Source organism: Oreochromis niloticus, linkage group LG23, assembly GCF_001858045.2.
Source record: "Oreochromis niloticus isolate F11D_XX linkage group LG23, O_niloticus_UMD_NMBU, whole genome shotgun sequence".
Classification (NCBI taxonomy): domain Eukaryota; kingdom Metazoa; phylum Chordata; class Actinopteri; order Cichliformes; family Cichlidae; genus Oreochromis; species Oreochromis niloticus.
In genome coordinates this window covers 29,400,251-29,425,448 of record NC_031986.2, presented here as the reverse complement: position 1 = coordinate 29,425,448, position 25,198 = coordinate 29,400,251, and the positions used below count along the sequence as shown (strand labels likewise).

At 37.4% G+C, this 25,198-nt stretch overlaps 2 protein-coding genes across 15 annotated transcripts in view; both read right to left on the bottom strand.

Annotated features, from left to right (window-relative positions):
• ect2 (epithelial cell transforming 2) overlaps nucleotides 1–11,303 on the bottom strand; it is a 38,455-nt gene extending 27,152 nt beyond the window's left edge. Inside the window, exons 1-7 of one of the 6 annotated variants that reach the window (XR_002058367.2) lie at nucleotides 10,885–11,303; nucleotides 10,146–10,303; nucleotides 7,698–7,777; nucleotides 3,273–3,365; nucleotides 1,390–1,572; nucleotides 625–714; nucleotides 269–376 (exon numbers count right to left, since the gene is read on the bottom strand). Coding sequence is in view for 2 of the 6 variants with exons in the window: in XM_005451118.4 (XP_005451175.1) it covers nucleotides 269–376; nucleotides 625–714; nucleotides 1,390–1,572; nucleotides 3,273–3,365; nucleotides 7,698–7,777; nucleotides 10,146–10,278 (687 nt within the window). In the remaining 4 variants the exon portion in view is untranslated. The remainder of the gene's footprint in view (nucleotides 1–268; nucleotides 377–624; nucleotides 715–1,389; nucleotides 1,573–3,272; nucleotides 3,366–7,697; nucleotides 7,778–10,145; nucleotides 10,304–10,884) is intronic. The other 5 variants (XR_001224296.3, XR_001224299.3, XM_005451118.4 and 2 more) reach the window with 5 other exon arrangements.
• Nucleotides 11,304–21,317: 10,014 nt separating this feature from the next.
• Nucleotides 21,318–25,198, bottom strand: part of mcf2l2 (MCF.2 cell line derived transforming sequence-like 2) — a 96,423-nt gene continuing 92,542 nt past the window's right edge. For 7 of the 9 annotated variants that reach the window (XM_025902846.1, XM_025902842.1, XM_025902843.1 and 4 more), the window contains 2 exons: nucleotides 24,055–24,128; nucleotides 21,318–22,073 (listed from right to left, as the gene is read on the bottom strand). In XM_025902846.1, the coding sequence (XP_025758631.1) occupies nucleotides 21,985–22,073; nucleotides 24,055–24,128 (163 nt within the window). In that variant the 3' untranslated portion in view covers nucleotides 21,318–21,984. The remainder of the gene's footprint in view (nucleotides 22,074–24,054; nucleotides 24,129–25,198) is intronic. The other 2 variants (XR_003216320.1, XM_019351864.2) reach the window with 1 other exon arrangement.

The following is a 25,198-nucleotide window of genomic DNA, read 5'->3' as shown; positions in this document are numbered from 1 at the left end:
GTAGGGAAAAATTTGCCAGTTATCTATCTTGATAGTATTTGGTGGTGGTTCACCTATCAAGTCTCCAAAAGCTAGAAAGTGAAGTGTTCCTTTGCAGAAAAAAAGGCCCCTTTGGAAGTGCTGTGTCTCTTAACAGGTTTAAAAAAAATGTAACAAAGAGTATGTAATAGGTTAAGAAGTTTGTCAATAATGCTCATCCCTTCAACACACTGCAATTAATATTGGATGCACAGAGTAAAAAGACAGGAGGGGAAAAGTAAATACAAACCCTGTATTTCTCTCCATGAGTGGAGTATGCAACAAGATGAGTGACCTTTGTGCTGAAGTCTTTCCGTATTGTCCCACCCATGTGATGAACCAGATTCACCAAGTTTTTCTACAAAAACAAAGAAAAACCACAAGGTCAACACAAAAACATAATATCAAGGTGGGAAAGGCCAGAAGTTCTTTAATCTAATTTACACCGTATCAGATCATAGTAGAAACTACTTTGGCCTCACGCACCACGTGTAAAGTGTTGGATAGAAATGTAACTTTTATACTTAAACAGGTTTTTGATTTTTTTGTCTGTTTATTAGCAGAACTACAAACAGATAGTGCCATGTATATGCTTCATAAACTCACCATTTCCTCTTTGTTCCTGAATCCAGTGAAACACAGTGACAGGTTTAACATGGTGGTGGAGTAGAGAGGTCGACATGAAAACTGGAGAGGCTACGATAAAGAAACAGTAAAATTAAGAGGGGAATTAATAACAAATTCGAATTTCAAGTTTTCCTTTAACAATATTTAAACATTATCTACAACACAAATTATTATTTAAGTAAAATTGACTCCTAATTTCAAATAACAGCCTGTCGTAACTGCACAATAGCTTTCCCTTGTCATGAGGTACACCTCGTTCATGCTCTGAATTGTAGTCATGCATGTGTGCGCTGTCTTCAACTGACAAATGCACTCAGTCTTGTTGATAGCAGCCACAGTCGGGGATATCGTTCGACAACAGTATCCTGTGTGAAGTCTGTCAGACAGACGGCACAGCAGGGAGGAGCTGCTCCTGTTCATCATCCTGTTCTGAGTCACAATGCAATTTCTGCATCCTGCTTTCTTAAATCAAGTTTCATTTCAGGGCCATCTCCGTTGGATCCCCCCCACACAACAAACAGGCAACATATTTCCCCGAGCGAGAATTTCAGAGCGAAGATGTAAATATCTGCTGAATTCTAGAAGCCATGTTTTAGATGAAGCTGAGGAGATGCTGTGTTTGAGTTATAGAGAAAATGAAGTGAACTGTTTCTTGATTGCATAATATTGTCAGCGAATCTACATGGACACTTTATGCCCCACAACTTTTGCATAAAATAAATCTGTTGTCAATCAAAGACTCACTTCATCCTTTGCAGCACAGTGCAGCACAACAGGAGGCCCAACAATGCGGTGTTCATGTTTGTAGAGGTAGTTGTATTCAGGAGAATCAAAGTCTGTGAGAACAAACACCGTCTCAAACTCAGTGTTCTCTCCATCCCCAAACTCCTGGACGCTATCTGTCATTATGAATGGGGTGTTGATGTCCTGAACAGGAAGAACAACAAAATGGAGTTATAGATCAGTGTGTGGCAGACTGGTAAAGTCTAATGTGTAATTCAGAAGCACAAAAACACTACATATAGGCTTGTTAGTTTTTAGGTCTGTTAGTGAGGTTTAATAATTTTAGTCCAAGTTAATTGATCCAATGAACTGAAAAAATAACCATTTTTGTTTTATGTTTCTTCAATAAGTAAGAAGCAGCCACAAATTTTGGTCTTTACAGCTAATCTTTGAAGAAATATTGGCACAACTAGAATACCAACCCTATCCCTTACTGATATATGTAAACAGGTTGCTATGACGCTAAAATAATCGACTGGTTAATAGAAACACTCAGAGAAAAGCGTTTCTGGGAAACCTTGGATCCTGCCATTTATTTAGCAGCAGTAACAAAAAAAAAAAAAAAAAAAATAGCTCTGCTTAGACTCAATAAACACAACAAAGCCTATAAAACATATGAAACATGCGTTTGATGGTATGGCTAACTGATGTAAGCCGAAAGGTACAAAATCTCCAATGTCGATGTGGAGGAGAGAGCGAATTGAAATTGCAAGTTAACAGTTTGGATTATTCATATATATTTACTCATACCATTGTTAAACCTGCCTGTTACAAACAAAAAATCCAGTTGATGAAAAAATACTAAAGTCATCAGCAGAGTGACAAACTGTAATTACTTTGTTAAGACACATGTGTCTTAACAAAGGGGAGGGGGGCATTTGCTTTGCATGAGGAGATTTGCATGAGGAGAAGAGAAAATCTGTCCACATTTTAAAAACAAGTTCTACAAGAATCTACAGTCAAGTGGATTGCCAAAAAATGCCAACATCAGTACAGAATGCCAAATATACAAAAATGTTGCAATCTGCTAAATAACTAAACAGAGGTACTGAGAAATTATCTGGACAAAAATCAAAAATCTCAACCAAATTACAGACTAATTCATCTGAGATATTTCCCCTAGTTAATTATTCATTGGCATCCTGTCAGACAATCAAAATTTCAATGAATTTATGTCATCCCTTATAAAGAAATGACGGCCAGAGGGATACTTTCTTTCAAATATTACTTTGTGCAAAAAAATAAAATAAAATGTGTATATATATATATATATTTATAATGTAACTGCAGCCTGTCCTGACTCGAGCCCTATAAAGACAAGGCTGCAATCTATTCATTTCATTGAGAAAGAAAGCAAACTTGCATGTTTCTGAACTTTTCAAGCCATTTCTTTAACAGAAGATGACACTCAAAACTCACAGCTTCTTGGGTACATTACTATTAATGTCCCTGCAGGGCATGGTCCACTTATTTTTCTGTGTGCAAACAGATTTTCATAGCACAATTTGCAACTCTAGCCTCTCCATTAAGAGCAGGAAATTAACCATTTTCAAATGCCATTGAGGTAAATTGAAAGCATTTGAAATGACTTCATATTATCTCTCAGCCGAGAAGCCGGAATTGACATTTGAGTGCAAATCTCTGTTCCAGTTGCTGATCCAGATATCAACTATTACATCCCTTATTTTTAAATATTCACCCCACAAATCAATTCCACATCAGTGAGTTAGACATGCACCATGATTGAATGAGTACCCAGTGTGAATTAAGACTCATGCAGAACTTCCCCAAGTTCCCATCAAAGTGTCAGACAGTCACACAGATACGCAGACACTGTACTATACCATATTGACTATAGATTTTATCATCATTTTCTCCTCGGCACCCGCCTCGCCTTTTCTTATCTTTACCACAGGTACCTCCATTACTCTGATGGCCTGTAAAAATCAACCAGTAGGAAGTGGATGTCAAACACTGGCATTTAGAAGAAACGCATTTAAAAAAAAAAAAAAAAAAAAAAAAAGACATGAGAAGGACAGAAGGTTGAGACAGAAGACAAATGCATACAAATTAACCCCACATGAGGAAAAAAAGAGAGCAGGGCTGGGTTTATGGAAGCAGCAAGGAGCAAGTGAGGAAAAGAAAGGGCGGAGTCTGTGTCCTTGCAAAGACAGTGGCTTCAAACAAATATCAGGCTCCAGAGGGGGTAGGCAGGGTGGAAGAAGAAACTTCAGTTAAAAATTAATATAAAGTTCAAAGCCCTATGGGAGGAGGAGAGAGGAGGAGGACAGAAACAGTAAAGACATTGTGGTGGCGGGGGCCTTGTTCTGTGGGATGACTGAACGATGGCGGTGGGCGGTCAGGCAGGCAATCGGGAGTGCTCTGATGGAGCTGTTGGCAGATGTCTTTGGATGTGGCTGCGCTACAGGATTGGCAGGGAGAAATAGATGATTTAAGAAAGGAGCCTTCAGAAGTGACAGGGCTCAGGAGACCAGGGAAGGAAGTCATTCTTGCAGCACTTAGTCTACCGCCACACCTCCAAATCACCTTCATATGGTGCTATTCAGAGACTCTGCTATTTCAACTATGCGGCTTACTGAAGCAGACACAAACATGCCCTAGACACATAAATATTGCTATCTTCACATTTTTACAGGGTACAGCGTTTTGTTTATTCAACATATTTTTGTTTTGTTAAAACGAATTTGAATACGACTCCAGGCTTTGCTTGGTTCTGCACACATGAAAAAAAATACAGAATATATAAATCCAACATGGACTAACTACTCACCAAAAAATTTTTAAAAAAAAATGAGGGCACACCCAGAGTTATATATGAAAATGAATGGGTAAGCCAGGTATGTACTTGGAGCTTAAATAAACAGTACTGAGAGTCATGAAGGCAACTTTCTTTGTATCCAGCTAGATTACCATGGCAACTTATGAAAACATAACCTCGTCTAACTGGATTATGTTCACAGCTACTGTTTGAAATAGACTTGCAGCAACACATTTTCAGTGATTTTTTTTAAAGTGTGCTCCAAGTGTAACAAAGATTCTTTCCTGAGGAAACAGCTTACAATTTAAACAAAGATCAACAGATTTCCATGGCAGAAGTTTAAGACATAACATGTAAATAACATTTTTTTAGTAATAAAATGAAGCCAAGTGTTAAAAACAATGAAAGTGTCCACTGCACCAACACTCCATGTTTCTCCTGTTTTTGAGTTCACCAGCACCCCATGCCCCTCCAAACCTCTATCCTCTGTAGAGCAATCCACTGTTGCCCCCTTTCCTGTAGTCAGACTTTTTAACTAATTATTCTACAACTGCATAGTGTCATCAGGCTACATGCTGCTGGTTTTATGGAGGACAGTATGCAAGCAGCTCTGTATAGGTCACATACACAGAATCCACAAAGAAATGCCAGCTATGATGAACTTGTATCAGAGTACACGCCTCTGGTAATGCGTTTAAAACCAATTAAAACCTATTCCCCAACTGCCTCTTTATCATTAATGATTGATTGCTTGCAAAAATGTCCTAAAATGAATCATGTTTTTATTTTAAACAAATGCAACAGTCAGTTAATATGACATTTAGCAATTGAGCATTCTACTGATTATTCCATTGATTAATTAGATAAGAAATGCTTTTGTCTAATTAGTAAACAATAATAAACATTCAAAAGAGAAAATACACAGGTTTTTTAAAATGAACAGGCTATTGGTTTCCATTTTAACACTTGCAAGGTTTTTAAGTTTACCTGCGTACAAAATTAGCTTTTTAGAGCTGAGGGGTAAAAAGCTAAACCCTTTGATTATATTTATGAGCCACATTGAATTTTTTTTTTTAAAGAAAACATATTCTTAAATGCAAAAATATATAACCTCTAAGACAGTCAAAGGTCAAAGTAAACAAGAAAACAAGACATTAAACCGATGTAGATGTTAATAATTAATATTAATAATTCAGTATGCAACCACACAGCACTAGGTCAGTGGCTCATTCTTATTTGCCTGTGAAAAGAGCTTTTATTTTTATATTATTTAAATATTAATAAAATTTAATCAATATAATATTTTATATTATTTCACTTTAAATCTGAAAAATGTTATGAAATCCTTGAAATAAATATGGTCTAGTTCACCCCCTTTAGACTCACCCCTTCTTGTTCTGCTTACAGGTATTGCTGCCATGTAAAATTGCATGGCTGCTGTCAGCCTTGAGCAAGCTGCCTAATTTAAACATCAGACTACATTAACAGTTCATCTGCACATTTTAATAGAACTTCTGGAGGCTTACTGCAAATATTTCACTAAGTAAAACTAACGGCAAGGGGTAGGACCATTTACAAAGTTCACGTTTCTTTATGTCAGAGTTTATTAAATAGGTGGTTTAATGAAGGACTCTGCCAGCTTTTACAGTAGTTAATAGTGATGACAAAAACAAGTGCTATTGTTTGGGCACTAGAAAAACTCCACCTGAGGAGACCGCCTCGTAACAGCTTTGCTTCTTTGCTCTTCGCTGTGTGTATACAGACCCTGACTCCACGTTAAATTAGAGCTGGGCGATAGAACGATAACGATATGTATTGCGAAATAACTTTTTCTCGATAGAAAAATGAAACTATTGCAATAGACCTCATCTCTCTCTCTTCCCGTCTTTAAAAAAAAAAAGAACAGCCAATCCAAATTAAGTAGCGCAGAGCCAAACCAAACAGCCGCAGCATCACGTCACGTGACTTGTTATGTACAGCACAAGTGCCAAGCCGCACATGTGTATTTGTTTCCATTACCCGCCGTGCCGGCCGGGTAATGGAGAAAATGAGTGTGCCGACTAGAGAAAAATCAACCGAGAGCTTGGGTGACCAGGTTACCGAAGAGAACACAGATGACGGTTCCAATGCCAGAGAGATTGTCGAAAGGAAGGGCTAGAGAAGTTCCGTAGACTGAAAGCGCTAATTCGTCATCGAAAACAACCAGGAGAATCCCTGCGAAGCAGCAACAGTCAATTGAGTCGGCTTTCTCCAGCATCTTACCATATGACAAAAAAGCTAAGAGACATAGCGACATAACGAATGCCATAGCCTACCGTCTTGCTAAAGACATGCTACCAATAAACACAGTCGAAAATGAAGGATTCAAGCAGCTAATTGAGGTAATAGCTAAGCTATACAACAAGGAGAGATTGAGAATTTCCTTTTAGTTCTCAGTTTATTTGATATTGACAAAAGTTAGTCAGTTTTGTCTGTTCTTCTGTAAAACAAACTAAGATTTATTTTTAGAATTAATATTTTGTTTCTAAGTGGAATTGACAATTTAGTAGTCTGTTGTGTTTGTTCTATTTTGAAACTTAAATGCTTTAGCGGCTACCTTTTGTGTAGTTTGCAATATTTGCCTTTATTTATCTGAAACTGAAGTCTCATGTTCCTTAAGTACATCTGCGCTGTTGAACTTATTATTGGAAATAAATATTTAAATCAAAACAAGCTGCTGATTATTTCACATTTTACTTGTGAGCAACGGCACATTTAAATCTTACAAATATAGTTATTTGGCTTATATCGTGATATATATCGTTATCGCCTGAAATGAAAAAAAAAAACATATCGTGATATGAAAAAATCTTATATCGCCCAGCTCTACGTTAAATTATGACAACATCATGGACAAGGCTGCTTGATAAATCGTTTCAGCCCAAATAACGATATTACAGTAGTTTTAAAATAGAAGACAAAAGATAACAAGTCATTCATTAATAGATAAAAGTGGTCAAAACACCCTCAGCTACAATTACACAGTACTGTAATGTATATTTACACAGTAAATATGCAGTATATGAACCAGTTAATGACATGCCATGTTTCTTGATTTGTGCATAATTACATAGAATAAATCTAATTAAACAGACGCGTATAGTCTGGTGCCACAATTATTTGCATTTTCGAGACATCTATAGGACCCATCCATCATGTTCCAATTTGTGCTGTACCAGAAGCATTTCTAATCTAAGAAATCTAATATTTGGATAAATTACAAGGCCATTCTGCCAAACATTTCAGCTAACACCACACACTGACAACAGAGGTCTAGAGGGGCAGAACTCTGTCTAGAGGATTCAGTGTGTCATTGGCCTGTGACCTACTTTTTTTGTTTGTTTGTTTGTTTGTTTTTTAAAAAACACAGAACAGTGATGTTGACCAGCTCAGGTCTGCAACCTTAATAGATGCACAGTGGAAGTGTGAGGTTAACAGAGGAACGATGTACCTGCAGTGCTTTGGCCAGCTCTCTATTTCTGCTTGCTTCTCCCACCAGAACAACCCGTGTCTCCACTTTTGGCAGCACATCTGACAGAGATGAACAGAATGGAGCCAGAGTGAGCAACAGGAAAATGGAAAGGGGAATCAAGCACAATTGAACACACACACACAAAGCAGAAATGTGATAGCGACTGATCAAGGCAGCAGGTTGTCTCTGGGGAGAAAAAAAGTTGTTGTTTTTGTCTTCCTTTCTCATTTTGAGTGACAGTCAAACAAGCCTAAAATGAACTCAGTTGCAGCTTATTATCAGTGTCTGATCCAAACCCTGACAGTTACCTGTACCCAACCTCTAGCCATAAAAAAAACAACCAGGAAATCATTAATTAATTATTATTTGCAAGTTTTCATTATTACAGCTTTTCAAAAAAGTCGTATTTGACAGTCAAATAAATCCCTTTAGGAAAATTCAGGAGTCAGTAGGTAACTTTTGGAGGAAAAACAACCGGTTCTATTAAAACCAATACACTGGCTGGTGGATCATTCACTGCAATCACCAGCATCAACATGGTGCCATAGCCATTTATACTTGTGACTGGGGTATTTAAGTCACTACAGTTTTCTCATAAATTTTATGTGGTACTGGAAAGAAAAAAAAGCAAAACAAAAAACACTGGAATAGAAATACTCTCCATTAGTGCCTAGACCTGCTTCTGTATCTAGAAATCTCTAGGCTCCCACACTGACAATCGTAATCCCGCCTCAAGCATGTCCTTAGTATGCATACTGTTTGTGCCAAGTTACAGAAACTGAGTGACATGCCAAACACCAGAAGTAATGCAGCCACTTTTGGTGTTTGCTTTGATGTGAAAGGCTGACAGTGGTGAGTAAATTGTAATAAACGGAAAATGTGAACAGATGAGCCACAAAAAATAAAATGAACTAAATAAATAAATAAAAAACATAAGCACTTGCTCCCAGTTAGGTAATGTTGAGGTTCCCTGGCAAATGTACTGAGTGGGCCAGACCAAGTTTTGCTTGATTTCACATAACCGTCGGGTGTGGTTTGGCACACAGGTGCCTTATACAGAAAATCAAAAACAGATGTTGCTTTAGTGAGTAGTTTAGAGGAAAAATTTTCTGATTTTTTAAAAACTGTCCTTCCTCAAATTTTCAAAAACAGAAACAAAGATGTGAGGATAGGACTCAAGCGACAAAAGAGGGACGTTTAAGACTTAACAGAACTACCCTGTGTACACAGTAATAGTTGCACAAAGTATCTGAGGCATAATACAATAGGGGTGGGGGAAAAAATCGATACTGTGTAATATCGTGATATTTTGTTTGCTAACAATGTATCGATACAGGGACAGCAGAAATCGATATTTTGTTACAAAAGAAGTTTTTGTGGACTGGAACATGCTCTGACTTCAGAGCATGTTGATCAGCTCCTTTTTCTGAGAAAGAATCCTGACATTCCTTCACTGTCCAAATGTGTTTAACTTTTTATGGCAGCAATAAACATGAGTTTGCTTATTTTAATTTAAGACATGTTTTATTTTAATTAAGTTTAAAACTTTTTTATTTAATGTAAAATAATATTTTGTTTTAATTTACTTTCAAATTCTTCAGTTGCTGAAGGGGCTGCATAGTTTTCACAAATTGCATAGTTCAGAATAGCTATAATTGTACCAGATGGTTGCATTCAGTTAAGTTGGACCAGACTGTAATACAAACCGTTCAGTTTGTCAACAATAAAACTGACTGAAATGCGAGAAAGACTGAGTGTGAGACTTTGTTATTAGATAAAATGAATATTGATAAAGTTTACCTTTATGTACAGAATCTGAATATCGCAAAATATTTTTAAAAATTGCAATAATATCGTATCGTGCGTCAAGTATTGTGATAGTATCGTATCATGGGATGTATGGTGATTCCCACCTCTATAATACAACAGCTAAGGAGGTGTTCACTTAACATTAGTCATTTTAAACTGTGACTCATGTAAATTAATTTTGTTATACTTAAAAGTAATTTTAATATTTTGCCCATGCATTTGTCATCAAGTAGGCTGAACAAAAGAGCAAAAAAACCCAGCGTTTGACAGGATCAAACTGCAAGTAATTGGAAAATCTTACCTACTCCCTGGGAACTAAACAGTACAATTTTCTTTCAGTGCTGTTGTATTTAAATGGGTGCACTAGCTGAAACTAAAGTGACAACTGAGTGAAGTGAATGCATCAATAAATCCAAGAATAAGTCTCTAGGACTAGTGACTTTTGCCTTTGTTTTTCTACAGCATAATGTGAACTATAAGATTTCTTTGTTGTAACCAAAGACTTGATTTGGAGAAATCCCGATTTCAGTGAAACTGAAGATCACTTAGCTGCATTTTGACTTTGACAGTTTGTTTTAGAAATTTAGGCAAGGAAGAAAAAATAAAGTATGCACTGACCTTCCCCATCTTCACATGCCATGCCCAGAAATACATGATCCTTGGTGGTTTCAGCAATCCTAGAATCATAGACCGAAGAATCCACCAACAGACTCCGAGCTGTCCCTAAAGTCAATATGCTGCTGTCAGCCATGGCAGGAACCTAAGGAGGCACCAAACTTTCAAAAGTTACAGAGTCGAACAGAAGCACAGAGGGAGAACACAACGAGACAGAAAGGCTAGAGAAAAGAGGTATAGCGAGTAGGAAAGTAAGAAGAAAGATGTCAACTGAAGAAAGTGGCACAACTTGTCACGATTTCACACACTAGAAGTGCTTGTTAACTTCAACTCTAGGCAATGCAACATACTTGGACAAAACTGTCTTAAAAGCTGTTAACAGTGAAACTTCTTTATAAAAGTTGTAAGCAATTAAGGAAATTTTATTAAAAACGGAATCCAATAATATTAGTGTTTATAGCAAGAGGACAAAAAGTATCGCGACAACAATCCCTTTTAAACCCACTCCGTTAAACACATATTTTATAAAGAAGCTTTATTTTTCTAGCGCTTGCGTTTTTTTAAACGCCTGAGCTAGAAAAATTGCATGGTTCACATGACTGCAGAATAAGCCAAACAACTCAAAGGAAGATAATATCCAAAAAAGGGCTAGCTCAATTAACGTTAGCTACTTACGCTACTAACGTTTAATATTTAACATGGCGCCTCTCAAAAAAGTACTGTAATAAAAAGACAAACTTACCGACTGTTTTGATGCCTTCTAAAAAAAAAATAAATAAATACTAGCTAATGAATCTCAACTGGCCGCTGGACCAGTAATATTTAACAAGCCTTCTAGCAGACCTAGCTAGCCACCAAGCTAGTAAGTCAACAACACAGTTAAGAACTCGTCACAATTCCTCTTCGGTTCAAAACGCTCTTTAAAACAGCTGTAACATCGCTCCGTAAAATCACAGGCCTAGTATCAATGCATGTTGGTTTTTATAAATGACAATAGTCCAAAATGACTACTTTAGTTTGTTGACAGCTAACTACTCGACACTAGTGCAGAGACGGTGTCAGTATGCTGCTCCAGCTCAATTCAAAAAGCAAGGCAAACAACAGGACAGCGCGCTGATTGGGTAAGAGTGACAGGAAGCCGAACGCGTCCGTCCAGCGAGGCCCCTGATTGGTCCGCTCATTCAAATCACGATGCGGCAACAGCAGTATGCAGACAGTCTGCACTCTGCACAACACCCAGTGATGTAACATTCAGGTTCCATGGGAAACTGAAACGCTTACAAAAAGGAAGGTTCAAAGTCTCTTTCTCTCTCGCTCTCTCTCTCTACATAGGTTGTTTTGATTTTTAACTTAAGAAATAAACCTGAATCATTGCTTCCAAAATATTTTTTAAATTCTCTGCAGTTCCTGATTATTTATTCCATTATTTTTTAATATTCCAAAGCAGTACATGGGACACGTGATGCTGACCTACAAATATTAATAAAACAGTTTGAACATAACCCACTAATAATGACAACAAATTTTAATTTGAAATGCATTAATTTCATGTGTCCATGCATACCTAAACCGCTGTTGGTTTTCTGTACAGTCCTGAAAATGCTTTTTTTTGTTTTGTTTTGTTTTTTGTTTTTTTGCTATGTTATTCTTAACATAGCAGAATGATCTAAAACAACACGCCCTGTTGCATTTATGCTGGTGACTATAACCCATGGGTGTATCTTAGATCAAAATCCAGCTCTGTAATAAAATATTTGTGAAATGTTTGCAAGTCTCCTTTCACACTTTTGCTTGCTCTCCATTATGAGAGAGAGAAAAAGAAAAGCAATGCAAAAGTGTTCACACTGACAGTGAACTCTTCCCAGGCAAATACTAACCCCTATGCCTTAGTGCCTTAGGTTAGGCTCATACATATGCACACACAAACACACAAATCCATCCTCATAAGTGCACAGTCCAACGTATTTATTTTATGCTTTATAAATAAGTATCATATGCAGCATGTCACACTTTTTAAGCTATTATTATTTTAAGAGTTGTTTTCATAATTAAGAGTTGTTTTCATAATTATTCCAAAGAACTCTCCTCTGGGGCTGCCTTGGATGTGGGTTTGTGGGATTTATATAGCCATACTCAAAATGGTGTGGATATTTGGTTAATCTTTGTGGGTCTAGACAACAGTACACAGACCACCGACAACCTGAAGGAACTATCTGGGTAATCTGACACTACTTCCTCTGGTTATAAAAGATACAAAAGAGCCATTAGCTAAGCAGAAAAAGCTCATAGCAGTAATGATTCAGGAAACTCTTATAGGACCATTAGACAACAAAGTGGATCATTCCATTGATAGAAATGATGTGGTTGTTGTGTTAGCACTTTCAAGTGTTCCCAGTAGCCTTTTCATGGTAAAACATGATGGGGTTTTTAGGATAAATAAAATAAAATAAAATAATTAGTAACGCCTAACAAAAATAGCTGATACCTTTGTGTGGTACATGGTTCCAAATCTGCAACCCCATCCACTCTCATCTGATGACTAGGGACAACAGCAAATATTTTGGGGCTCAGGTACAGCCAGCGTATATCTTGACTAATGAGTATACAAGTATAATTCATTGTCCACAGTCTAATGTTGATGAAAGTAAAGTTAAAGAAAACTGATGAAAAGCTAAATCATTGTCATGATAAATGATGGTTTTGAAATTGCATATTGGCCAGTCTTCTTCCTTTGCTCTCCACACAGACTGTTTGCCTGCGGGCACTCAAAGCCTGAAAATGTAATTTGTTAGTGATACTCAGACAACAAACAGACCACAAATAGAAATGAAGAAAGGCTTTGGTTACAAAAATCGTGTCTCTTGTCTATGGATATAGTATCTGCATATGTATATGCAGACATACATGGTACCCAAAGAGCGTTATATATCCCTTTCATTTTTCATTGAAGGGGACAACGCTCATTTGTCAGCAGAAAAATAACTTATTTATCTTTTGCCTGTGGCCTTCTTTTAAAAAAAACCTCCAATGAAATTAAATTGTTAACCTTTACATCCACATTGTTTTAGGACATATTGGGAGCAAAATATGCATTAATTGTCATTCATGAGGATTTCCACTTTGGAATTACATTATGCCAACTGTACTCCCAAAAATACAGATACAGACAGTCAAGGCTTTATACATAATAAACTAGGGACAAGCCTGTAGAACCCTATAGAACTAATATAGAGCTAATATTATATCCACACATACTAAAGGGTGCAAAGATACAGAGTTACATCCAAATCCTTTAACATATGAAATGAACATTTTTATGAAAAACAAAATCTAATTGATGAGTTAAATTTTCAGGAATGTCATCAACGTGAAGAGAGGAACTCTAACCTGAAACACTACTGATTCATTATTGATAACAGCAGACTCACTAACAGCAAAAGACTTTGCTAATTTGCTTTGCTTTGCTTGGGTTTTCAGCCACAATATACTACTTAGCTGTTTTAGCATAACATCGGATTTGTTCCGGTGACTTATAACCAAAACTCGATTCCTCTTAAAGTAGCAATAACTAATATGAATGAACTGTGTTTGAACTATTCACCACATCTTTCTTTCCCTCGGAAAACAAATTGAAATACATTTATTTAATATTTTTCACAATGAAATGTTCAGACTCTTCCTCTCTCTCACACACACGCACAAACACAACAGTGGCCCTTTGGCTAGCAGCACTTGGTCTGGAAGACAGTGAAGACAGTGACTTCCAGCAATTCCTTTGTTTTTCTTCCACTGCTTTGACTTTTGTGAGAGCCTTAGTATGCTTTTCGCATTCCTGAGCTGTCGAACCTCTCCTGCAGTCATCTAACTGATGCACACACATTCGGTCTCTGTCTTTCTGTATTTAGCCCTCAGGAGGTTCACGCCGCAGAACAAAGCTTTGTCAGGACCTTATCTTCTCCTATGCAGCTTTGTCTTCCTCAAACCTTTAAAGTTCAAGCTCAGTCCCCTCTCTTTAGTGCTCTGTCACCCACAACCTAAGTACTTCATTATGAACACACACCTACATATTCAGACGGACAGGTTGTTTTCAGTGTTTCTGAAACCGCTGTTCTCCTGTGAAAAAAAATCTGTGGGTGGCAGTTCTGTAGAGGCATTGTTGATAATAGAGGTTTCCAGGCTGGTATAGGTGACAGAAAAGAAACTATTTATTGGGATTGTGGTGAACAAAAAACAGAAAAATGTTGTAGCTAGAGGTGGGTGGGCTACAACAGCAGAAGACCACTTCATGCGAAATAGACAATTATATAAAAAAAGAATATCACAGTGCACTGAAGAAGATGTGAAGCTAGAGGCTGAGAGCATAAAATTACAGAAAAATGTTTTTCTCATAGTTTTCTTATTTATGATTTCTACATTCACTTTATTAAGTGCACCTTGCTAGTACTGGGTGAGAACCTCTTTTGCCTGCAGAACTGTTTGAATCCACAGAGTTGTCTGTGAATTCAAGAAGGTGCTAGAAACATTCATCAGAAAGTTTCGTCCATGTTCGTCCACATCCCAAATATGCTCTATTGGAATGCAATCTTGTTATTGTGGAGCTCATTTGGAGCAGCCATCAGGAGATTAGTAAACTGTGGTCATAAGTAGATGGGGATAGTCAGCAACAATACTCAAGTAGGCTCTAGCATTTCAAAAAATCTAAGTTGCTGTGTACCAAGAAAATATGCCATACACCAACAAGTGGAACCATTGATACAATGCAGGATGGATCCATGCTTTCATCTTGTTTATGTCAAATTCAAGATCTATCATCCAAATGTTATAGCAGAGCTCAAGACCCATCCAGCTAGGCAATATCTTTTCAAACTTTACTGTCCAATTTTGGAAAGCCCATGTAGATTTTAGCCTGCTTTCTTTCGTTCAATTTTTAGCTGACATGAGGGTCACCTGGTGCAGTCTTCTAATTGTCTCTTCTGTTGTGCAGCCAGAGAACTTCTTCTGCATGTCTTGGTTGTAACAGTTACAGTATTTGAGTTAGTGTTGCTTTCTTGTCAGCTCAAAGCAGCCTTATCATTTACCTCTGATTTCTGAGAATATTGAATATTTTCTGTGAACCTTAGAGATAGTTGTGTCGGTCACACCAGCTGTTTGGCACCAACAACCATGTCACGTTCAAAGTCACTTACATGGCTTTTTCTCCCTGTTCTGATGCTGCTCTCTAGTTTCAGCCATTTTTCCGACCATGTGTACATGCCTAAATTAAGCAAGCTGCTAAATGGCGTATTAGATACTTGCACTGAAAAGCAGATGAACTATTACTGGGAATTAGAAAGCATTCAGATTATGATTTATTAGTTTTAATAAGAAGAATTGATCAAGACTATGTTCAAGATGTATACTGAATATTAAATATAAGCAATATACACACTTTAGTTGGTTTCTTTCTTTATGTTTCTTGCATAATGCATGTTTTTAAAAGACACCTGCAAGCACTCTGATAAAAATGGTAACCTGACTTAATTCCATGTCAGTGTCCGAGGCCAGAAAGACAATCTGGAGCATTTAAGACTTTAAAACACTCATCTCATCTCTTTAAATTATGTTTTCATCTAGGGGTAGTGAATAGGAAATTAAAAAAAAAAGAGTTCACACCAGTCAAATACAGAGAGAATACATTATGCTTCAAGTCTAACATTAATAGCCTGCTCTCTTCCTCTTGAAGGGGGATCAGAGACTCAGTTTGAATGATAATGATGCAACGCCAACCCTCCACCATACCTGAGAAGCCACCGATCACTGACAACAGAACAGAAATAAACCAGGGCTTTTCATGATGCTTGTATTTCATCACATACTTTAATGTGTGAAGAGTGAAGATGCTGCCTGTTTTATCTCTTTGTCTTTCTCTTTAACAACCCAACTTGCTATAATTGCCTTTCATTTCAATACAGCTTTAAATCATTTTAATATAGTCTTAAATCAAAATAAAACAAGCTGCGATGACATGCAGAGGATTCTTCTCTGACAGCCCCTGAATTCACCGCCTGCTGGCACAGACTTTAATAACATCTTGTTTGAACACCCATCTTTTCTTCACACGAGTCTTGTCTGGTAGATCGGGAACATGGTGAGGTGTTGGAAATCACATCTCCTTTATATTCTCACTGTGCCTTTTTTTCTTAACTTCTCTCTGTGTCAGGGCTTATGTTTGCAGAATTATTAGTCTATAGGGTTCAATCTTCAGTTCAGCTGATAACAAAGACGCTGTTTTCAACTACTTTTACAGGCACGGCAAATTTACTGTTGCAGTACAAGTAGAATGTGTGTGTTTTACTCTTCTGATGAATCTACATTGACAACTGACACACAGAAATTGTCAAGGATGTATAGATACCTTGCAATTACACCAGTGATGACTGGGAAAGATTTCCTCTTAAAGGTTTGTAAAAGAATGATGAGTTTGCTGCAGTCACGTTAATGTTAATGATATACTGTAAGCAACATTTTCTCTGCATTTCAGTTTGTGTCATGGGGTAAAAAGATATTTATAGTAATAAAGCAGGGACAGTTGACCAGCCCTGCACTTCCTGCTATAGTCTTTAGTTTGGGAAAACGTTACATTAGTGGAACTGGTGCTTACGTTCTCTCTGTGCTCTTCTTTTCTCTCAACCTTCCTGGCCATGGCAGATGGCTGCCCTCCCTCAGCCTTGATCTGTTGGAAGTTTCTGCCTCTTAAATGGGAGTTTTGCCTCTAAGTGCTTACTCATGAGGGAGATCTTTATGTAACTATATCTGACTTGAGATGACAATTGTTGGGATTTGGCACCAGATTAATAAATTAAATCAAATAAAGAAAAAAATGACTTGTTTACTCATTTTGATTGTGAGGTAAATGCAATCTATTGACTTTTCAGCACAATCTTTATTATTCCCAAGACAGATGCAAACAATGTATTTTGAGGCCATTCAGAAACAAAGCCACTTCTTTTATAGATTGGAACCTTCTGTTTGTGCTTACCAAAGTTGCTGTGTGTTATTTGGTAGATTACATTAATTTACTGGGTGAAAATGGTTTTTCTAATGAATATGGGGGAAAAAACCCCAAACAACAGATACTGAAATAGAGATTGCTCTGTGAAATGCCAGCAGCAAAATTATCCTGTTTTATAAAAAGACTTTGTATATACTTTCTTGCACATGTAGAAACATTTTTTTTCAGCAGAAGTAAAACAATCTAGGTGTTGAGCTTAAGATAGGAATAATCAAATATATTTGAAATAAGAAATGAAACTGTGACAAAATTTACATTGTAAATGCATATTATCACAACGAAGCAATACAATATGTACATCAGATGACAGATACAATATACAGACTTGATACATTCTATAATATGCTTAAATGGCAATTAAATTGGCAGTACAAGAGAAATATTTTCATTGCAAAGATATATTTTAAACATAGCATGAACAAAATATACAGCATATTCAAGAGGACTGCATTTCTGTATAATCAGAATATCAATGCATATCAACTTCTCTTTAGTTTTGCTGTCTCTTGCAAATGCTAACCCATTTACAGTGTCATCAAATCTGTCCATTCACTCTTCAAACCAACAATCGGTCTATCCATGCCTCACCCGTCACACAGCAGTCTGTCAAGCCAATTTTTCTCATCCATCCTTTGGAATTCTCATGTATCCATTCACTTATCATCCACCCATGAACCCTTCTAAGCATCTATCCATCCATTGCTCATCTTAAACTTGTCTTTTCAAAGACTGATCAAAGCTACTTACTTGTGGTTTGTAACAATGTTCAATCTTATGTTCTAACATGTATTGTCTGAAGACTTTGTTGTTTGATATCTTTTGTTTTTTTTGTTTCCATTTCTAAGATTTACCATCTAAATGAAAATCAAATAAGCCGTTATCCAGCCAGTTCTCATTCAGAGGATGTCAAATGATGCCTTTTTGACAAAGACACTGGCAGTTCACACATACATTCAAAATTCCTTTGTTGTTGGTGCTACAATTATATCGATATATGGCAACTATGAGATGAATTTACTCTAAACTATTTACATATAATACATACTTACAAATACCAATTTCACATGTTTAACCACACTAAGTAACCATCATTTTCTTTTAAACGCATAGATTTCAGATAATGAAGAGGTATATTAAATCTAAACCACAACCTTTGTCAAACATAGTCAAGTCCTTTTTGTGTCCTAACTTAAGTCAATAAGTGCAAGTAAAACGAGAGTGTCAGTTATATTAAGCAGTATGTTAATCAGTACTTGATTCCACCTAGTGTGATCATTAAACCACACCCAAGAAAGAACTCCAACATTTATGCAAAAATCACCATGTAAGGTAATCTGCAAGGCATGTGAGGGGGCAGTTTCTCATAACTCCCAAAATATTGCTATTAAGCTACATCAAATCATGAACCTCATTATGCTCTTTAAACGTGGTTTTCAAAAGTGTGTGTGAATGATGCACAGAGTGAGCAGGAAAGAGTTGAGTTGAAATACTGAGAGGAACTGGACCAGGTTGCTAAGGGCAGCATGAGCATGGGGCAGTGAGGAAATGGGGATATTGTGCTCAGGCATGGTAGTAGGAAACTGTGCCTGGTGTGAGTACACCCTTATGGCTTACATCTTTAACTTCCAGATGTGTTCTTTGTTTAGAAAAGGACCGTTATCTCTCAGTCTCAAATATCATTAAGACTGATTCACAGAGGCATCAATCCAAGGGACATGATGTACATGTGTGAAATGCCAGCAGCATTTGACAGAATGGCAGTGTTTGTGTTGCATTATCCTTGCTGTGATATAATATGCCATTTATCTGCAGCTACAGTTCTGCTTCCGCAGTGACTAGTCTATACAATTCATCCTAGCAGTAGAAATGCAATACAGTGTTGAAAAGCCTGTGAGGGAGCAATGGAGTACGGCAATACAGCAGTTATACATAAAATCGATCCCACAAAATTATGCTAACACTGATGTTTGTTTACACTTGTCAAATGTGTCCGTGGCCCTCACCAAGTCCTGTGTCCAGTCTACAGATCCAAAAAAAACAAGAACACCAAAAAAACATTATACACCTTATGAAACCGTAGAAAAAACGGTGCTGTTTACTAAAAATATTTTCCCTGAAAAAAGAAAAAAAAAACTTCCCTGACTTTTTCCACAACATAGTGAAGTTTATGGGAAAAAAGGGCCATGAGTGCTATCTGCCAGAGAAATGCATTTCACCTACAAAACTGAAGGTGGGAACAAATGCTAACTTCTCAGCAGCAAAAACACTGGTGTAAGCACTTTCAGCTGGACCTCAAACAACTCTCATGAATCCAATAACATGTTGCAAAGCTGAACTATTGCTTGGATTCAGCAGAAAAACTAAATCCTTCAATAAATTCCAAGGTTGGAATATGATCAATTGGGTTTCTCATTGAGTATGCTTCTACAAATTAGTTAAGGCTACACAAACACAGAGATAAAAGAATTCCTCAATAGGGAATCTGTGAGCATAAATTAATACAATATTTGGAATGTTCTCAATTTAAAAATGAGCTTTCGCACAGTGGCATGAAGTCACCCTTGCAGAAACTCATATCTGGGATTAGATTGCTTAGAAAGCACATTTTCTAGCTATTGTACAGTGCATGCACACAAATCAGAAACTATGTATGAATACCATAAGTCCTGTCTTTAAATAGCAGCTGGCATGCAGGGAATCAAAGTGTGAAATGTTCTTAACAAGCTTGCTAGTGAAAATCTCATTATGTAAAAATGAGTCTTACTTTATCTCAGTGGCATGCAGCTCAACACATCATAGAGATAATTCCATTTCCTTAAACATTAATGCTTAATTTCCATCAAAAGCCTTTTGACTTGACTTCTGTGTGCTATTCACTGAAGCTATATAGAGCATAAAATGGAAAACATGATTGTTTTACTTCTCATGTATTTTCTGATAGAAAGTAATTAGCTATCATTAACTGATAAAGGAAATTCTTCTTGAATGACTTTTTTTTCTCCACATTTTGCAACCCTGATACAGCAGCAGACTTTGGAACTAAAACTCAACAAATGAATGCATTTTATATGAACAATGAGACAGATATGTGTAAATTAAATGGGTTTGCTTCTAGTGACATCCAAAGAGAATTAATACCCAACTCTGCAATTCTGCTGAGTTCTTTCAGCATTACAGCCTTCTCTTTGCACTTAGGTCTCACCACTCTCATCAACTTGGTTTTTGCATGGAGCAAAAAGCTGATTTTAGACAGTTAATGATACACAATCTGCACAGTTCTTTACTTGTTACCAGAAGACGAATCAACTAGTTTTCTTCCAGTTTCTGTCCCCGTATGACATAAAAACAAAGGCTATATTCATATGTTATTGCATTCAGCAAACCGATGTCTTCAGCCCTAGCTCTCTGGTTGTTTGGTGAGTAATTTCCAGCCATTTGGCAAATTACATGCATTATTTGTGAGTCTAATAGACAGCGGAGGGAGTTGAAACAATAGAGTTACTTCAGAAAGTATTCAGATCCATTCACTGACCTATTGTTAAATAGGTTTAAATATACACAAGGCGTTTATATACACGGGGGGGGGGGGGGGGGGGGAGGTCAGCTTATTAATTAAGCTGACCTCAGTGCCATTAAATATTGTAAAATAATCTGCCAAAAGATTAACCATATCGGCAACAATCTACATGGTCTCTGAACCCTTCCCATACACTCAGAAGTAGCTTGGTGTCTGGAAAATTTACTTAATGTCTAATGGTTGTGGAATAATATTTGATTTTTAAGTTTCCATCCATCCATTCTCTTCCACTTATCCTTTTCAAGGTCGCGCGGGGCGGGGGGGGGGGGGCTGGAGCCTCTCCCAGTTGTCTTAGGAGGGGAGGCAGGGTACACCCTGGAGGGGTCGCCAATCTGTCGCAGGGCTAACACATAGACACAGACAACCATTTGCATTCACATTCACATCTGCATTCACACCTACAGGCAATTTAAGTTACCAATCAACCTGTCCCCACTAACTGGATGTCTTTGGACTGTGGGAGGAAGTCAGAGTACCCGGAGACAACCCACACAAACCCAGGGAAAACATGCAAAGTCCACACAGAAAGACCCCGGCCTGATGGTGGTTGAGAACCTGTATGACTGTGAAAATATAGTAGTCAGAATAGTCTCTGAAGCAACTCTATACTTGATATAATTTGTGTGCATGCTCCACTAGGATAGAGAAAACCAAAGAAAACAACTTCTAGATTCTTTTCAAAAATGCAATTAATTATATATATTTTGAACATGAAATGCTGAAACATTTGAAATTGGGTATCAGAGTAAGAATTTGATCTTAAAGAGTTCTGCTTCAGTGCAGGTTAGCAGCAAACCAGGCCGCCTTCCCAAGGCCTGCTTACAACCAGCACATGGAAACTGTCACTTTCCCTAAGGTTATCCAGGTCAGAAAAGGTTTTACATTTCCAGGCATCCAGAATTCTCCACAGTAAGTAATGATTTAACTTTGAGTTCAGCATCCATGAAAGCTTCAGTTCCCCACAGAGAGCAGCTGGCACTTCCTTGAATTAAAAACCCTATATGGCTTTCCTGCTGTGGCATTCAGGCATGCTTTTTTCTAAAAACTACTGTTGAAAAACAATAGCAGGCCATATCTGCAAATTCATTAATAAGAGCTAAAAGTAGAAAACCTACAATTGTCCAGCTTAGGAAATTACAGTTAAAAAAAACTACAGTTATAGTCATCAGCCATATTTGTAGTTAAATATAATGAACTATAGTGGTCATCCTTGTTCATTTGCTGTCCTGAGACACATCTCCCCATGTACTGGCTTCATTTTCAGAGTCGGAGAGAGCTGCTGTACACAGATCACTGAAGATATCTGGAAAGACATGAAAGCAGCATGTCAATGTTGATGCCATTACAAAATGTAGTATTCAAAATTCAAACAGCACTTAAGAATGAGGATGCACAGCCCAGACTGCAGTTCCAATAAAAAAAGAACCAAAAAAAAAAAAAAAATCAAGCATTAAAAAAAAGAAGACATAATTGAGCAATATTCAGACTCTGCAATAATATCAGCCAGTTCGTTGCATAGAGAATTATAGGGAAGGCAGATAAGGGCACTCAGTGCAGACAGGTGAAGAGAGCTTTTTGTAAATGGGCTCCACTTAACTAAAATGCTGAAGGTCAACTGCTAGAGCATGGAGGTTGGTCTGCCTTAAGTATGAAAAAACACAGAAACAAAGAGGAAAATGATAAAAAGGAGTAGAGGATGATGGTAAGTGACCTGACAGAAGAGGTAGTTCTTTTTAAGAGGGAACACACCATAACAACACAAGCAAGGCCACAGCAAAAAAAAAAAAAAAAAAAAAACACTTCAAGGACAAGCCTTCAAGTCGGCATGGGAGCGTCGAAATGGTAGGGAGATGGATTAAGGACAGAGAGGACAGAGATGAGGAAAGAATGAGAGAGGGGAAAAATAGAAGGAGCTATCCTGTGGGAAAAGCATACACTTTGTCTATGATTGCCTGATCTCGTCAACCCAGTATTAAGATTAACAATATGTGCTCAAAGTTAAAGATAGAAATATATTAAAGCTGTGTATACAGTCCTTTCTGTGGTTATAAAGTATGAGGAGTTCATAAAATTAACATCGAATATATTAATCACATGTGTAGCTGGTGTGTTAATCATATTAATCACAGAACTCCTCATGCTACTTGCAGCACACTACCGATTTACATGGATGTAACATTTTCAGTGAATCTGATAGTTCATGCCCAGAAAATGTTACTAATAGTCAGCTTAAAAATATGTTGGCAAGTATATGGAAACTATTTGAATGCATTTTAAGCAAATATAAATGATAAGGTTTCTTGTAGTTTCTCCTTTGGCTTAATTTCTTTTCACAAACTAAAAACGTCTTAGTCAAACAAAACGTGTCACCACAAACTTTGTGAGCATGCCGTGAGAAATGTCTGCTTATTTGTCAAATGTAAATGGAATGGAAGCAAGAATAGATATACGGAAAAGCAAATAATGTGTGCTGAGTGAATATAGATGATATCAGTGACAGAAACAGTGCTAGTTGTAACCAACTGCTATAGTAGCTAGCTGATTAATTCTCCAAATTACAACTATACTGGCTCCTGCTGCATGACTAGCAGCAAAACTGCAACATGCTAATGCTAGTTGGGTTGGCTCATGTTCACGTAGTTATGCTCCATCCAGAATCTGCCTGGGAGGAGCATAACTAGCCTCCCACTATGGGGTCTTAGTCAAGTATACCTACTCTACACACCTGCTCAAATTGGGAGAAATGACAAAGAGTTTGATTTAACTGTTCTAAAGAGTTGACGAGCGAAAGCACCTGATTGAAAGCCAGTAACAGCTTTATTGTTGCAACTGGAAATAGTCTGCCATGTCCCAGGTAATTATTAATTTAATGGTATCAAAGTCTGAATCTAAACAACAGTTACCTAAAATTGACAATTCAGAAAAAACAAGTGAAGTTTGATCTAACATCTATCAGAGAGAGAGAGAGAGAGAGAGAGAGAGAGAGAGAGAGAGAGAGAGAGAGAGAGAGAGAGAGAGAGAGAGAGATGAATGTGCTTCAGTCAGTGGCATTTGCATTCAAGCCAGAACTCTTCCATCCCCCTCCACTTCAACCCTTTTCTCCTTCCTCTCCAACAGCAGGTGGACCACCCAGTTAATTTGGTGCAACTAACATTGGAGAGTGAGGAGAGGAGCCGATGAAGTGGGATTAATGGGTGGTAGGGAGGGGGTGGTGAGTGAGTGTGTTACAGCAAAGCTGCCAGTGGTTAGTTAGAAGCGGCAGTGTTGTTACTGAATTGAGTGACCTCCTTCTGATGCTGTTTGCAGTATACTGGATGGGACCAACCCTGTCTTCTCTGTTAAAAGGTTCTTGACTAGCCTAGGACATGAAACACAATAGAGAGGTGGGTCTTCACTCAAACACAGGAGTACGGTAATTGCAGCGATACTTTTTATTATAGGTCATTCATTTCCAGAAGTAAACTGCTGAACCAAAGGAAGGTAAAAACAAAAATAATAACTTTACAGGAAAATAAGTCTGTGGACTAAAGCCACTAACCACATATAAGTAAATCTGAAATTATCCGTTATGGTGAATTCTCAGTGAATCCTGATAATGCCTGTTCATATTAATGACCAAGTATGACAGCACAGGGGAACAGGAAGGTTTTAGCATAAACAAAATCATGACTAATGATGCTAGAACTTTATTTAATATAGATTTCAAAATGTCACCAATGTTTATTTTAGGCTCTGCCAGGAAGTTATTTGAAATATTATAATTATTGTCAAAAACTGTAAATGAAATACCTGTAAAGCAGCAAGCATACAATTCTGCTCAGCTTGTGAAAGGTCACAGCCCCTTTCAGAAGCATTTTTATTACTTTTGTATTCCTTTTAATCCATATGTGTAGCTAGTGTGCCGGTCCAAAGAGCACAGAGTGGAGAGACACACCTGATGATTTTGCATTCATTACTTATTTTTAAAGAATAAGTTATAATATACATAGTATTATATATTTGCAGTCATACCATGTGAAGCACAAGAGTTCAGGTATACAGTAGCTTCAGCATAATATGCACCAACGGCTGTGTGTTATTTCACTTATTAAATAAAAATGAATTTAAGCCATAATTATAACAACCATAGCACAGTAATGAACACAAATGCAATCGAGTCATTCCACTTCTGCAGTCACAGCTGAAACTACAGACTTTCTCAGCAGCAGTCAGTAAGAGATCGTGTTTTCGTTCTAGACGCGGCGGTACAGGGCAGCCACAGCCGAGGGTGCACTGATTCTTGCAGCTGTCGCAACCAGTGGTAGCCTACTAAATAATACATGTTTCTGTATAATCATACAGCTCAGTCTCTCTCTGTGAGTCAGAAGAAATGCAAATGTTATTGAGAGGTAATGCAAAAAAACACCAAACAAAAAAAAACTAAAACCC